The 16,989-nt window shown below is 37.6% G+C and overlaps 1 protein-coding gene across 4 annotated transcripts in view; it reads right to left on the reverse strand.

Moving 5' to 3' along the window:
• LOC136855600 (intermembrane lipid transfer protein VPS13A-like) overlaps positions 1 to 16,989 on the reverse strand; it is a 315,401-nt gene that overhangs the window by 227,532 nt on the left and 70,880 nt on the right. For all 4 annotated transcript variants that reach the window (XM_067132695.1, XM_067132694.1, XM_067132693.1 and 1 more), the window contains exons 5-7: positions 12,262 to 12,403; positions 10,915 to 11,114; positions 7,149 to 7,323 (exon numbers count right to left, since the gene is read on the reverse strand). In XM_067132695.1, coding sequence (XP_066988796.1) covers positions 7,149 to 7,323; positions 10,915 to 11,114; positions 12,262 to 12,403 — 517 coding nt within the window. The remainder of the gene's footprint in view (positions 1 to 7,148; positions 7,324 to 10,914; positions 11,115 to 12,261; positions 12,404 to 16,989) is intronic.

Genomic DNA, 16,989 nt, shown 5'->3' on the forward strand with positions numbered 1-16,989 from the left:
TCAACATGAACATCAGAATAATTTAGAAGATTAGAGAACTTTAGCATGGAAGTTTTAAAAGAACTTTCTTAGAAATGAGTTCTAGGGAAATATATTAAAGAGGCAATAGAACCCAAAATCAATCCTCCTAAGCCACTAAGGTACTACTAGGAAGATCCTATATTCCTTGAATCCTCTAAACTTGATAAGTATTTCGCCTCCAGTCATAAAATGAGAGATGTAAGGGTTCATAACCAACTAATATTGCTGAAAACACCTGCCAAATCAGTCTGAAGACCTGTAAGTGGAAGTTAAATATTGTTAACTTTCTGTTACAAGTAACGAATATGACTACATTCAGATTTATTAGTTCTTATAGAAACTGACAGGTGAAAATTCAGAGCCATTCTGTAGGCAGAATACTATTCCTCTTGTTTAGTTGGTCCCTTAGCACACTGTTCCTATCCAGAACAACCCAAGGAAATGCCTCAGTCTTCCCTGCTTCTGTCCAAAGAAGGGTCTTTCCTAACCTGAGACAAGGAATACACAATACTAACATCAACATCTAGTTGGATAAAAAATATTTTATGATGTCCTAAGTATATATAAAATGTATAAATATAAACCTACACATTATGTATATATACCTACATATGTGTATAAATATATACAGTATATACCTAAAGAAGGGAAGATGGTTTTTCTTCTGATAACATCGCTACTTGTGCTCTACTCTACACACACACTCTGCTTGAAGTTCCTCTGATTGCTAAAAATTCAGGATTATAGGTGTAACAGACCTCCTCCACTGCTGGTCAAACTCCTGAAATTCTAGATCTCCCATGATCGCGTCCCAGACCTACACTGAGGCATCTAAAGGACTGGATCATGCTTCCCATAAGAGCTTAAATTAACATAGAATCTGATAAGAAAGCACCTGTTGACCCATATTCAGGTAACAGGAAAGAACCCAAGACTGATTCTTGCCAGATCAAAAAACTTCCCCAAAATCATATGGCCTTGATGAGAAGACCTCTGCTTCGCTAGAAAAAAAAAAACTCTAAGGACTGAAAACCTCTTAGAAACGATCAGCAGCGATGAACGCCGCAGACAAAGCTGAAACTTTCTCCACAAGAAAACACTGTGCAGTGAGAATAAAAGTAGACCTTAGTTTAACCAGACCACTGAGCTGATGAACAGCTCTCCTAGGGCTGACCCGAAGGATTAGACTTATTTTACGTGGCTAAGAACCAATTGGTTACCTAGCAACGGGACCTACAGCTTATTGTGGAATCCGAACCACTTTATACCAAGAAATGAATTTCTATCACCAGAAATAAATTCCTCTAATTCTTCACTGGCTGGCCGGACACTCAAACATGGGCCCAGCACTGTGCTTGCTGAGAACTATACCAACCTGTCCAACGAGGAACTACAGTGAGAATAACCTAACTCCGAAATCAAAACCTGAGTAGGGACTAGTCCTTCCTCAGTACTAATCGCATATTTAGAAAGAGATCTTGGACTACGAAGTAGTTCTCTTTCTCTTACATATGACGGCAAGAAAGAAAAATCTTAGGAAAGGCTCCTTTTACATGAAATGCATTCAAGTCTTGAACATACACAAGCCACCTAATGAAATACAGCTCAAATGAAGGTTCTATTTCCACAAAATCAAACGTTAACCTCTCCTTACAGAAAGCAATTAACCTCTTCAAAAAAGAAATTGTGACCACTTATACACTGGTTGTCTATCAGACACCTGATTCATCAATCAACAGAAGCACAAGCAATTGCCCTCCTGCCACAGAAAAGGCAGGATAAGTCTTAGCTACCAAAAATATAACAGAGAGACTGGGGCATAGACTACCACGTTCAATGGTGGGAGAACAGCAGTTGATTGTACTAAACTAACTCTTGATAAGCTTCCACTGAGGGTTAAAAACTCCTCTTTAATCACCACCGACAAAACCACTTGCTCTGGCTCAAAAGGAAGACTGATTAGGTTGGAAACCTGTCAGCTCAACCAAATGTTCTAAATTCTGATAAGGAAAATCTCATGATAACGAGAACGTTCCTAAACTGTGAGGGAATTGGAAAAATTGAAACAGTAGCCAACAGGGGCGTTCCTAGACATTTTGAGGCCCGGGGGGCACAGTCCCATTTGGGGCCCCTCTTACGGGGTGGGAGGCGAGTGAAGTGAGCCAAAGCAGCTGGGGGTTGGGGAGGGGGCTGTAAGGCCCCCTGGGGGAAATTTTTAGAATATGAGCAATTGTAGGATCATTTTAAAGGCACTTGTAAATGCAAATTTCAGAAATTTTATTTCTTAAAACTAGGTTTATATTGAATAATAGAAGATCCACTTAATCCTGTTATGGGGGGGCCCTCAGAGGATAATTAGGACCCCTATATGCAGTAATCAATTGCCTTAGATCAGCCCTGCCCTCACCCCAATCAACGTTACCCAACCTCCTCTTATCCATATGAGGTCTATAATGGGCTCTATGATTGGGAGGGGGCCCTGGAGAGCCCTATTTCTTTTACATAACATTTTTGTTATATTTTTGTTCACAAAATTGGAAATTGGGGCCCTTTAGTGGGTCCCAAACTTTTGGGTCCAAATATAAATGGGGCTCTTGACCATTTTGGGGCCACTGGATTTAGTTTGTCCTGTCATAGCAGCAATGGTTAAATTTCGCTTTTGGGGCCCCCCCCTCACTTTGGGGTCCCGGGGGACAATTTCAAACAGGCCCACCCCTCAAGAACGCCACTGGTAGTTAAACCGAAAGAAACCTCAGCAACTGGAAAAGGAGTTGAGATCCCCAAAACAGAATGCTGAGACTACTAAAGGCAACCACCTGCCTATTTAAATGGAAGCCAAAACGATAGTGCATGCCAAGATTCTCTATAGGCAGGCGATAGTTGAGCAGGAGATGTACACTGGCAACAGGAGCACACACAATAGGAGACGTGATAAGAGCGCAATCTGTAGGCCTGCAACCTAAAAGCACACAGGTGATAAGTGTACAGGCAATAGGATGGATTATGAAATTTAGGGACAAGCCCAAGCACCGTACAGGCAATAGATACATAGGCATATTAGCAACAGGATTAATAGACCATCCTGGCATTACTGTGCATGTTTGTAGCGTCACTGGTATGCGACCATAGAAGGAAAACAAGAAAATGATGGGTCACTGTGGGAAATGTTTGCCCACTCACATTCTCTCTCTCTTTCACGACCTTAGGCGAGAGAGGTCCCTGTTAATCTCCAGGAACTGCTGAATTAAAGGCTAATTTATTAGTTTTGTATATTTTCTCTTTTGACTTTTCTGAGTGATGTTTCAGTTCAGGACTGTTCGGGACATCGAGATTAAAAGGACTGACCGCCTTAATCAGGGTTAAGAGAGCTTCCTTGTTTTTCACTCTGGTAAGGTCAAATACTGACTGATGACAATGCTTTATCTTGAACCTCAACCAAATGCAGCCACATGACGACATGCATGAGATTGTCCTTATTTTGGTCTGAAGCAGACTAACCCTGTACTCTATTAATCCTGATTAGCACAAACTAAAGGCTCAGAGGCAATACGAGCGCAAACTAAAGGTGCACAGGCGATGCGAGTGCAAGCCACGGGTGCGCAAGCGATAAGCGTACAAGCCATGGGCGCGTAAGCAATGGGCACACAAGCCCAGTAGCGTTCCTGAGAGGGGAGGGCGGAGGGGCTGTTCAAAATCGCCCCCTGGGTCCCAAAGTGAGGGGGGGGGCCCAAAATGCAAAATTTAACCATTGCTGATATGACAGGACAAACTAAATTTCTGAAATTTGCATTCACCAGTGCCTTTAAAATGATCCTACAATTGCTCATATTCTTAAAATTTCCCCCACCCCCCAAACCCCCCAGCTGCTTTGGCTCACTTTGCTCGCCTCCCACCCCATAAGAGGGGCTCCAAATGGGACTGTGCCCCTGGGCTCCAAAATGTCTAGGAATGCCCCTGCACAAGCCATAGGCATGTATGCAAGTAACAAGATCTGCGTGCAAGTAACAGACCTAGTGCTGTTACCAGACCGAACAGAAGAAGGGAAAACGGGCAGATTTGCACCGCTTTCCGACATGCCCAGGTTCCCTGTCACTCCAAACCACGTGGGAGTAAGACTGGGTCTGATGCCAAGGACAAGGCAAGAAAAAGCGGGGGCACTAACCTTTCCTTCCCTGAGCTTATCGAGACTCTTGGAGGGTCGCTCGGAAAAGGTAACATAATGATAGAAACAATAATAATATCCCGCAAAACTTACGCCAAATGAACACAAAAATTGGCTCCATACTACCAAATCCGACACCATGAACTGATGGGAAGCCCACTTGGAGTAACAACAGATTGAAGAAAACCAGTAGAGGACCTAACCACTTACTAAATGGGGCCGCAGACAAGACGTGCATCCCTTCAACTTACGTCTCGCAAGTATTATCCTTCATATTTTTCTACAACCTGACAAACTCTCTCAGTTCGCGATCAGTTACCCATTTCATTCAACTACAAATCGACAATCCACAGTTATCCAATCATAACCTTTTCCTCGGCAAAAACATATCATGAGGGTCAATAAAGCTGGATTAATGCCTATTAAGGCAACTCTTACTTTACAAATATTAAAAAAAATAAAAAGAACAAACCTACAGAAGGCGGAATCAATCTGTTACACTTATAACGTAACCAGCAACAGAAATCGACTGACTGACTGACTGACTGGAGTTACTGCCACTGGCTGCATTGCCATATTTTTCTAGTGGAATTATCGTACTCAAGCCTCAAAACTATAGTATTTATGATACAATTATCGTACACTTCCCTATTGAATATGTTATACAGTAGAAAGGTATAAAACATTTTCTGGTGCTAATTTAGGCACTTACTATTGTACATATCAGTAAGACATGCCATGATGATACCCAATAAATTTATTGCATAAAAGCTGCACCTGAAAAGTTCTTGTAATTAAAATAATGAATACTTTAAGATGAAGCCTGTGCAAAACTAGAAGGAATATAGCAGTAATTTATTCTTCAAAACAAAACAAAACATTATATAATTAATTTCCACTCCTGAATACAAAATGTTATTGAAAAATTAAAATAAAAAAATTCGAAATAAAAAGATACAAATATTGCATTAAAAAAAGGAGCAGAATTATCGTACACATGCGTACGATACCTCATGTGCTATCGTACATTGTACAAAGGTACATGTATGATAATTATCGTACGCATGGCAACTCTGCTGACTGGTTACGAGCAGTGTTCCCAAATCTTCAGGAAGATATGCTAGAATTGTTGTGAAATTATGCTAAATAGATCAAAAAGGTGCCTGATTTATCATTGAATTATGCTGGAATTGTGCCAGATTTTAGACTAATGATCACCTAAACATTAAAAGGCTAGTGATTAATTATAATAACAATAAATGTTATTTGGCATTTTAATATTGATTAATTTATATTGTAGAGTAGAACAATGTTGCAAGCTAGATTTTTCACACACATTCCTCAAAATAAAAATAAAATGTTTATAATTCTTCTTGCATTCACGTTCCAGCTAACAGACTTTATCATTACTCAAAATTAAAATAAAATGTGTTTTTTTTTTGGGGGGATAAAGCCGGAAATATTTCTCAAAATAAAATGAAATTATCTTCAGTATGGTTGATGACAACTAGAGTAGCCTACATTCATTGAATGAATGCATTTAAATATTTTTTCATATTCTGATTAAGTTGGAAATTATGAAATCTGAGTTTGTCAGGAAGATTATGCCAGAATTATGCCAAACACTGCAGAATTATGCTAGAATTATGCTAAAAAATAAATTATGCTAGAAAAGATGCTAAACACTTAATTTGAGGCAAAATTCTGCTAGAAGCATAAAATTATGCTAGATTTGGGATACGAGCGTTGGTACCTATCGTTCCCCCGGTGCGGGTTAGGGGAGGCAGCTGGATAGAAAACGGATACTCATAGAAAACCGAGCGTTCTCATTTTTTTTTTTTTTTTTAATCTGTCGATCTACCGCTGGCGCGGAAGTAAAAGCTATATAATGGAGAGGTAAGGTTCATTTCAAAAGGGTCCTTAATAATGTATGCTAATATGATGTGCAATGGTTGTTCATGAACAGAGATTATTGCTAAGCATAAAAAGATGAGAAAAATCTCTAAGTCTAAGCCGTCTGATATTAAATTATATATAGGGTACCCTATTTCAGCCATTACTGAAGCACAATGAATGAACTGAAGTTTGTGTGGCCTGTTCATTACATGAGAACACTGCTTCACCTGTTGAAAATTTCCTTATTGTAAGGACAATTAATCATAATACCCTCTGTTAATATAGTTTATAAATTTCATTTATTTGATGAATTGACCATGGTCATCTTTTAAAGAAATTACCCCTGAAGGTGTTTCCAGTTTTATAATTAAGCAAATCCCCTCCATCTATGTTTCATCACCAATTAGCATTTATGATGAAGAAGAATATCAATGAATCAGTTCCATACCATTTATTGACCACTTATGAATACACTGTATTATGATACAAATCCAACACCAAATTATTCCTCCAGTATCTAAAAGGATGGCGTGCAACAGTGCAATGGCGCAATGACCTGTCTCTTGCCTCTCTGCTTATGAGCAAATCATAAAACTATAAGCCTTTAACAACGTAAAATATCAAACATTCAGTTTACAGGTTCTTAAGACTATAATAATGATTTGTGAGAGAAAAGCGAGTGAACTGAAAGAGGGGTAGCCTACATTTCACCTGCAAAAGCCACACATTCATGTTATCCTTGAAACGGTCCCTTCATGATACATAGGGGTCATTAATATAATATTTTTATTCAAATGAAAACAAAATTCTAGGACATCATTAAAAGATTCTCTCTAACACTACTGTAGTTCAGTGATTTGTTGAATTCATTACTTTGTATTAAGACTATGAATGATTAAATAATGTTGCAAAATTACAAATAACATCTTCAGATTCAAATACTGTAGCTTAATTCACTCAGGACAAAAGATTTCCTACTACATTTCTCACAGTGTGGTAATAACTCTAAATTTAAGGGGACCTGAGTGATTAGGAATTATCTTAGAATAATAGTAAAGAAACAAATTACCTGCTTATGTTTATTGTTATGAAAGCCTCAGACAACTCTGTAAGCGCCAAATACTGTTGACGAGTAAAGGTTAAAGCAGCATCCTTTATGACTGCGTCCACCAGAAGCCCTGGAACTCTTGCTTCTCGCTTCATTTGCTGCCTCATTTTTACTTTACATCTTACAGGTTGTAAAACTGTGGAAGTTTGAAGTACAGTTCAGTGAATTCTGTTCCAGAAATTTTTATATTTAACTCGGTATTTTATGTATGAGCATGTTTGAATGTCAAAGTCAAGTTCAACGCACATGTGGAAAGATAATTGCTAAAATATTTGCTAAGCAGAAGGCACCAAGTAGAGCAAGAAAAAGTAAAAGGAAAGAATGCAGCATACAATGTTGTATGCAGGGATGGCCTGACTGGGTTGGGGGGGGGGCAGTTACCCCCACTCAATGTTGATTTTGAGTTGGTCAAAAATGGACAGTATTTGTTGTTTAAATACACACCTGTATACCGTGTGTGTGTGTGTGTGTGTATGCATGTATGTACATATGCATGTAAGAAATTAAGAATGGACATATATGACACATGCACACACACACAAACATACATAGCCCTATACCAACCTAACTATAAGGAGTTGGTAAAAATAGGCATACAAACATACCAGTGTATATATATATATATATATATATATATATATATATATATATATATATATATATCTTTATATATATTTATATATATATACTATTTTGTTTAAAATCAAATTCATATATATATTATCATATTTATAAATATAAATGGAAATCCTTTATCAACACCATGATTTATATAAATTATGAAGCTACTATTTTGTTTAAAATCAAATTCATTAACTGACAGCTCATTGGAGTATCCCCCTTATGAAATTATCAACGAAGGAATTTATAAATGATAAATGGAATCGATGTTATCACCAAAGGAGAATTTATAAGTGATAAATGGATTGGTACTGAGTCTCGATCCTCGACACAGTTACCTTCCAACAATTCCAGTCGACGGTCTACCCATTGAGCCATAAAGAGAGGTATAAGTTAATGCCGAATCTGCTGTACTTGTTTACCCATCAAGAGTAGGGAAATTATACTTAGCTTTGGCATTAACCCACCTCCACCATGACAGCTCATTGGTACGTTTGGAACACACAGCTCTTATTATGAAATTTTTATCACACCATGATTCATATGCAATCATGAAACTACAAATGTTGTTTAATATCAAATTCACGCTATTTCAGGAATATCCCTGATGGGGAATTATCACCGAAGGGGAATTTATAAGTGATAAATGGACCGTTACTGCCGGGTCTTGATCCCTTGACACAGTTACCTTCCAACAACTCAAGTTGATGGTCTACCCACTGAGCCATTGTATATAAATCACGGTGTGATAAAAATTTCAATGTAAGAACTGCGTGTTCCAAATATACCAATGAGCTGTCATGGTGGAGGTGGGTTAATGCTGAAGCTAAGTATAATTTCCCACTTTCGATGGGTAAACAAGTACAGCAGATTTGGTATTAACTTATACCTCTCTTGATGGCTCAGTGGGTAGACCGTCGACTGGAGTTGTTTTTTCTTCCCCTTCCAGCTTGCCACTTTTTTTTTTTTTTCAGATTAGTAAACTATCTTCTTTATTTTCTTTGCATTATAAAATACTCTCGGGGATTGTTGTATAAAAAATAAAAAACCATAAAAAATTGGGTTTGTATATACTGTATAACATTACTTATATGATATATATTGTATCCAGTTCAACTTGGTCAAAATTATTAAGTTGGTAAACACTGTCTTTACCCCACCTCAATCAGATGGTCCTCAAGACATCCCTGGTTGTATGTAATCTGTAAACTTAGAATTTTAAGGAAACCTAGTAGTAAACCCCCGGGATTTGTGTTCTCACAATTCGCAGACTCAGCGATTCGCGGAATTTTCTGTGGAACCTATCAATAAACTATTCAGGGGAAAACTCTCTCATTTGCGAATTTTTTCCCAAAGAAATACTCTGTTTTTCATATTATTTTTGTGACTAAATACTGTACTGTACATACATATACATTTTATGTTAAAATAGTGATTTACAGTACTAATTTTCAAATATTAAGTTTAATAAGATTAAATAACATCAAATATTAAAAATAATAATTATCTCTCTCTCTCTCTCTCTCTCTCTCTCTCTCTCTCTTACTGAGATGAGAGAATTTTTATGCATATGTAATATGTATGTTTATTTGTTTTGTATGATAAATAAATGATATACTGTACTAATGTTCAAATATTAATATGATAATGTATATTAATATTATAATGTAAACAGCAAAATATCAATTCATTAAAGAAAATATGGTGAATCAGTAAGATTTTAGTTCAATCCCTGATCATTTTCTGTATCTGACCTAGGGGAGGGATGAAGGCGTAACTGTCATCATAAGTAAAAGGGTTAGCACCTGGCCAAAGAGTCTCTCTCTCTCTCTCTCTCTCTCTCTCTCTCTCTCTCTCTCTCTCATCTACTAATCTAGATTATGTTCTTTCTCTTCTCTCTCTCTCTCTCTCTCTCTCTCTCTCTCTCTCTCTCTCTCTCTCTCTCTCTCTCTCTCACTGAGATTTTTATGCATATGTAACATATATGTTTATTTGTTTTGTATACTGTAGTTTCATAGATAAATGTGATGTCACTTTGTTATTCATTTTTTCATATTTTCCATGCTATAATTACAATATTTATGCATTTCTATGGTAAATTATGTAAAATTTTAAAAGAAAACATATTGATTCCCAGTCTTCTCCGAAGTTTGGAGCAAAGAGGGCGTGGTAATCTAACCATTATTTTATCTTGAGATATTGACTGCAAAGGGTAGAAAATGTTGTCTACTGTACTTGGTGGTCAAATAGTATGTTGCCTACTTGGTGATCAAATAAAATAGCTATGAAGGATACTGAAAAATCTCTCTCTCTCTCTCTCTCTCTCTCTCTCTGTCATGCCAAAGGATACTCAGAATGTGAGAGATGGATACATAGATAGACAGAAAGGGAGCATGGTTGATAGAAAGATGTACTCTCTCTCTCTCTCTCTCTCTCTCTCTCTCTCTCTCTCTCTCTCTCTCTCTCACAGTTGTTGGCTGGAATGGTTAGAAGTACTTACATATATATTTCTAAGGGTAAAATGTTTAAGATGACTTTGAAATTATATTAATAATATCATTTCAAAGATTAATACAGTAAAAGGATAATAGTTTAAGGTATATGTGATGCAGGATGCTAGTTTAAGGTATACATATGAGATCTGAAATTTCAAGATAGGCAGTTACAAGTATCTTTAGAGGGGGTTGTTAACTATTTGCGGGTTTTAACTATTTGCAGGGGGTTGTGGTACACATCCCCTGCAAATACTGGGGGTTTACTGTATATGTAAACGTGCATTATACAAGTTCTTCCACAACACAACATACTCTGACGAATTTGTTAATTTTGATAATTTCATTATGCAACATAAATGGGCATTTAACTGGGGAGTAAAGATAGTATGAGAAAGCAATGCCTTTTCAAGTTGTTTTCTCTGGTAGTAACCAGATTCTGATGGTAAAATTGTTCTATGCTTTCTTTACTATCTGTACACTGTAATTCACTGTGAGCTTACTGCTGAAAATATTGGTACACACAGATACATTATTAGACTGAAATGGAAAATCAAGTATCGCAGCATCAACTGTGAAAACTATGAACATGAACAAAATCTCTCTTGACTTACCAAATTGAAAAGGTTCATCATTTATAGAAAAGGTGTTGAGCCCTTGTTCCAGGTACTGGTGCCATAGTTCTGTAGTAATATGAGGCTTCACCAATCGCTGGCGATCACTCCCGGGGTTCACATAAAATGAGGCAGATACAAAATCGATAACCTTATTGATTGTCATGGCATTACCATCAACCTGAGCCTTCTTCCATTTACTGGAATATAAGAATGTATCATTAAATAGACAACCAATTGATTCTAAATTCAAGTAAACATAAGATACTTATTTTGTAGAAAAAACACTATCAATGAGTGGTAAGTATCAGCAATAATATGAAAAAGGACATAATATTCAGTATGGTTCAAGGATCCTTTGCAGTCTGCATAAAGGGATTGTGAGATCTTTAAATGTCTTTGATTACTGAACAATGATCCAGCCAAAGGGGATAAGGTGGACGCTGGCAATATATCTCTCTGCAGAAAGTTCAAAGGATATTTCTTTTGGCTCCTGGACCCTGCCTCACAAAATGCATAAAGATTACCCATTGATGTCCTTGTTCTATTTTAAAGGCATATCTAGTCAGCAAGTGGGTTCAGTTACAATGGTTAAAGGAACATCGTAAGTCATAACTAGTGCAGATCAGAACTACCTTCAAAAAGGTTTATTTTGATTGAGCTAGATATTACATCTAGTATGCTTGGTAAGGGCAAATATCGCATAAGGGTGGAAAAAGTTTGCCAAAGCAATTTATACTAATTTAATCTGAAGAGACTGTATTCCAGAGATGAATCAGTGACATTTTTTAAATGTTTCTTAGCATGACATGAAACCATGGTTGAGGCTTCCCAAATTGAAATGTGTTTGGTGCCCTGATGACCTACAATAATTTAGGGATAAATGAAATAATTATGCAATATTAAGTACTTCAGAATGAAAGCACTTGTCTTTATTGGTTTCAGGTCTGTGTATAAGGATCAAGGAAAAGTAGGACCTAACTATGTTTTAATATTGAGCTTTCCATTGACTACTGTGAAGGTTACACTGCCTAATGTGTGTTAAGTTCTAAAGTTAACAGTATACAAAATGGTGTTTTAGTTCACTATAAATCAATAATACAGTTCATGATTAGAGGATGATGAAAAATTCATGGTTAAGATTTCATTTTTGTGTTGAGTATCTATGCAGACTTTTTCAAGGTTTGTCTTGTTTTTCTCCTTCCTCTTAATTTTGTATTGAATTTACTACAATTTTTATTGTTTTATTAGTTCAGTTTTACAGGTAAGATTTTTTAAAGGCACACAGAAATAAAACATAAAAACAAACAATTGCACATTGGGAAACTTCATAAGAGTAACACTTACTGATTGGTAGTATCGGCAGATAAACTTTGAAGGCAGAACCCAATCACTAACGGCCTGGAGCACGAGTGGGCATCTTCATAGCGGATATGAACATTATTGATATGAAGCTCCAGGTTGTTCCATATTCTGTTATAGAGCAAACCTGAAAACAAGGAACTTGCAATGGTAAGACAGTCAATTTTTAAAAGTGCAAACCATTTACAGTGACTGTGGTTTTCAAAAAATGCCGACAATCAGAGTACTGGTCTGAGAAAAAGTCCCACTCAAATTCTTGAATCTTTGAGGTAGGAGACCTGCCTAGGTACTGAACTCCTCAGTTTTGTTTTCACAATATTCAGTAAAATCATATTCAACATTTGTGATAAGACTAATCATCTGAAATCTGATTAGAAAATAAAAAGCAAAATTGGGTTTTATCTAATTTTGTTCAGTACATTAGGGTGTCAACAAAAATCTTTCAGTATGTTAATCTACCAGTTAACAACCATGGATCGTCACAGCAGGGACAAAAATTCCAGTTCTTAATAATATTACAAATGTTGCTAGCCAAATCCTTAGTGGAATTTGTTAAGTGATGTTTTTCTCTACTATAAATAAAAATGAGAACATTTTCTGAATCACAACCACGCCTGAGAAGATTCTCTAAATAGATTTTCATGAGCGCAGTCTTTGAAATATCAAGGGAAAATAGACTTACTGTCATACACCAAAAGGTTAGTACAGTAATCCCTTAATTATCCAGATCACCATTATCAGGAACTCATCATTACCCAAGACACAACCAGACCCCAGGGACCAAGGCCCTAAAGTAATCCTGTAATAGGCTATTACAGCTGTAAAATAAAGGTAATGGAAGTGAAACTGATATTTTATTTACTGAACTCATTTACACTGTATTATTATCATAGCTGGAGAAACAGCCGAATGGTCCCAATATATAAAAGAAGGGCAGCATACAAGACTGTTGTCATTACCGAAGGAGAGAAACCACAATAAGCAAGGAACAGTTCGGGTTCATAACAGGAAGGGGTACGATGGATACTATATTTGCTTTAAAGCAAACTGTGAAGAAGTATGTAGAAAAACAGAAAGAACTTCGCTTGGTATTTACTGACTTTGAAAAAGCATACGACCGTGTACCAAGGCAAGAAGTATGGAGATGTTTGAAGGTGAAGGGTGTTTCTGAAAAATGTGTATGCAGAAACAACCACACACGTAAGAAGCTCTGCTGGAACTCCAGAAAAAGTGAGGGCTGGTCTTCATCAAGGTCAACTCTCAGCCCCTACATCCTCGACCTTGTGATGGATGTTATAACATCAGATGTCAGAGAGGATATCCCTTGAAGTACTCTATGTGCTGATGACATAGCGTTGACAGACAGGACTTAGAGAAGGAGTCATGCTGAAGGTAGAAAGGTGGAGACAGGCACTTGAAGATCGAGGTCTGAAGATTAGCAGGATAAAGACTGAGTATCTGTGGATGTAGGAGAAGGAAGACACCGAACAGTGAAACTTGGTCAGGACGACATCAAGAGAGTAAAAAATTTCAAATATCTAGGATCAAACGTAACTGACAATGGAGATATGGACTCTGAAATCAACCACAGAATACAAGGTGCTTGGCTAAGCTGGAGAAGATCGTCAGGGATACTGTGCAACAGGAAGTTTAGTGCAAAGGTCAAAGGGAAGTTTTACAAAAGCGTAGTTAGACGTGGCCGATGAAGAAGTCTCAAGAACGGAAAATGGATGTGGCAGAGATGAGGATGTTGAGATGAATATGTGGAGTCACGAGAAGAGATAGAATTAGAAATGAATTTATCAGAGGAACAGTTAAGGTAGGGGAAGTCTCGAAGAAGGCCAAGGGAAGAAGACTACAACAGTTTGGTCATGTCACGCAGAGAGAAAACCATGAGAGTGAAAATGTTATTACCATGGAGGTGGAGGGAAGGAGAAGAGGAAGGCCAAAGTTCAGATAGAAGGATAAAATAGCAATTGACACGTTGGAGAAAGGTTTAAGAAGTCAGGATGCATTGGACAGAGGAAGGTGGAGGAAGCTCATAGGAAACAGAGACCCCATAAAATGGGCAAAGCAATCGGTCACCATTTGCAATGACTAATGTTGACGTTCTCAGGATCAGCTGATTCTGCCTGCTGGCGAAAGAATGACAAGAATCATTTTTTGGTTGCTAAAAGAAATGATTGAATTATTTTTATTTCTGTATAGAAATGTAAAACGGGTATACAAAGGTAAATTAACATATCTTATGTTAAAGAAAAATCCCTCAAAAATGCAAAACAGTCGTTTCCCCATTTGTTTGTTAGCGTCATAGTAGATGTTAGTAGATGTTGTTTATGTCAGTTCTTTGGTATGTGGTTTGTTATGATAAGAGATGGTTATGAAACGTTACATAAGCCATAAGTTTTGTAATCTTGTTTGAAAGCCTAGCCTAGTACAACTTACCAAAAATGATTTGTTCGGTTTGTAATATATAAACTGTGCCTCTGTATTACATTACAGCATCCTGTGATTATACATTACAACATCCTGTGATTACATCTTTAGTACATCTGGCATTTCTCTAGTACACTCACTCAAAAATGTACTACAACATGTTCCAGAAGTTTTCGTTCACTTAACAATAATTTATTCTTTTGAAGTATACAAGGAAATGTACTTTTCTTATTAGATTTTGGCTATTAATCATACGGTTAACATTATACAAAAAGAATGGTGAGTGAAAAACTGGTATTACGAAGTGACGAAGCATTTTGACAAACTTCGGGTCAGATGATTGGGCAAAAGAGTCAAAGAAGAAAATTTTTCGAATCCAAATAAAAGCATGTTAACTAATAAAATAATACTGAATAATCATCAGAAAAATCAAATAAACAAAGACAGAAATAATTCTACCATAATCGTTGTCAAAAACACAAAAAGTCGTATGTTATCGTGTGAAACGGCACTCGTCCAGCAAAGTGAAACTGTCTCGTCAGTCACTTGCACAGATAAGATGGGTATCAGTAACAGTGTCTCGCCACTTGCACTAATAAGACGGGTAACAGTAACAGTGTCTCGTCACTTGTACTGATAAGACGGGTAACAGTAACAGTGTCTCGCCACTAGCACCGATAAGACGTGCAACAGTAACAGTGTCTCGTCACTTGCACCGATAAGATGGGTGACAGTAACAGTGTCTCATCACTTGCACCAATAAGACGGGTAACAGTGACAGTGTCTCGCCACTTGCACCGATAAGACGGGTAACAGTAACAGTGTCTCGTCACTTCTACTGATAAGACGGCTAAAAGTAACAATGTCTCGTCACTTGTACCGATAAGATGGGTAACAGTAACAGTGTCTCGTCACTTGTACCGATAAGACGGGTGACAGTAACAGTGTCTCGTCACTTGTACCGATAAGACGGGTGACAGTAACAGTGTCCCGTCACTTGCACCGATAAGATGGGTGAACTGTAGTAACAGTGTCTCGTGTCGTCACTTGTACCAATAAGACGGGTGACAGTAACAGTGTCTCGTCACTTGTACCGATAAGATGGGTAACAGTAACAGTGTCTCGTCACTTGCACCGATAAGACGGGTGACAGTAACAGTGTCTCGTCACTTGTACCAATAAGACGGGTGACAGTAACAGTGTCTCGTCACTTGCACCGATAAGACGGGTGACAGTAACAGTGTCTCGCCACTTGTACCAATAAGACGGGTGACAGTAACAGTGTCTCATTACTTGCACCGATAAGACGGGTGACAGTAACAGCGTCTCGTCACTTGTACCAATAAGACGGGTGACAGTAACAGTGTCTCATCACTTGCCTCGGTACAAGTCTCGTCACTTGTACCAATAAGACGGGTGACAGTAACAGTGTCTCATCACTTGCCTCGGTACAAGTCTCGTTACTTGTACCAATAAGACGGGTGACAGTAACAGTGTCTCATTACTTGCAACGATAAGACGGGTGACAGTAACAGTGTCTCGTCACTTGCACCGATAAGACGGGTGACAGTAACAGTGTCTCGTCACTTGCACCGATAAGACGGGTGACAATAACAGTGTCTCGTCACTTGCACCGATAAGACGGGTGACAGTAACAGTGTCTCGTCACTTGCACCGATAAGACGGGTGACAGTAACAGTGTCTCGTCACTTGCACCGATAAGACGGGTGACAGTAACAGTGTCTCATCACTTGCACCGATAAGATGGGTGACAGTAACAGTGTCTCGTCACTTGCACCAATAAGACAGGTAACAGTAACAGAATCAGCCGCACCACATTATCTCACAGGTCACTGATCATTAGGTTGCATGAGACTAATGTTTCTATTGTAGATTTTTCTCAGCAGCTTGGTGTTAATAGAATTTAGCTTATCATGTGGTCCATTCATTTGACGCATGCAACCAAAAAAACACTCCAACATATCTTGATTTCATCGCCTTATAGGTATGAATTTAACACTATATAATTTACTTAGTAATTCGTAAAGGTCTGTAAGAGATTTGACAGAATTTCTCAATTTTGAAATCTATAAAGGCAATTAAATCGTAAGTTTGCTACTATCGTTGTTTTCATGGTAACTAACCTTTTCTGCTCCTCATAATTAAACCTACAAGCATTTCGTGTTACTGTCATCATATACTGAAGAAGAATTCATAATATCAAAGCACTTATCAACAACATAAATGAAATTAGCAATTTCTTCCAAACTGCTGCTG

This window comes from Macrobrachium rosenbergii, chromosome 32 (genome assembly GCF_040412425.1).
Source record: "Macrobrachium rosenbergii isolate ZJJX-2024 chromosome 32, ASM4041242v1, whole genome shotgun sequence".
NCBI lineage: Eukaryota > Metazoa > Arthropoda > Malacostraca > Decapoda > Palaemonidae > Macrobrachium > Macrobrachium rosenbergii.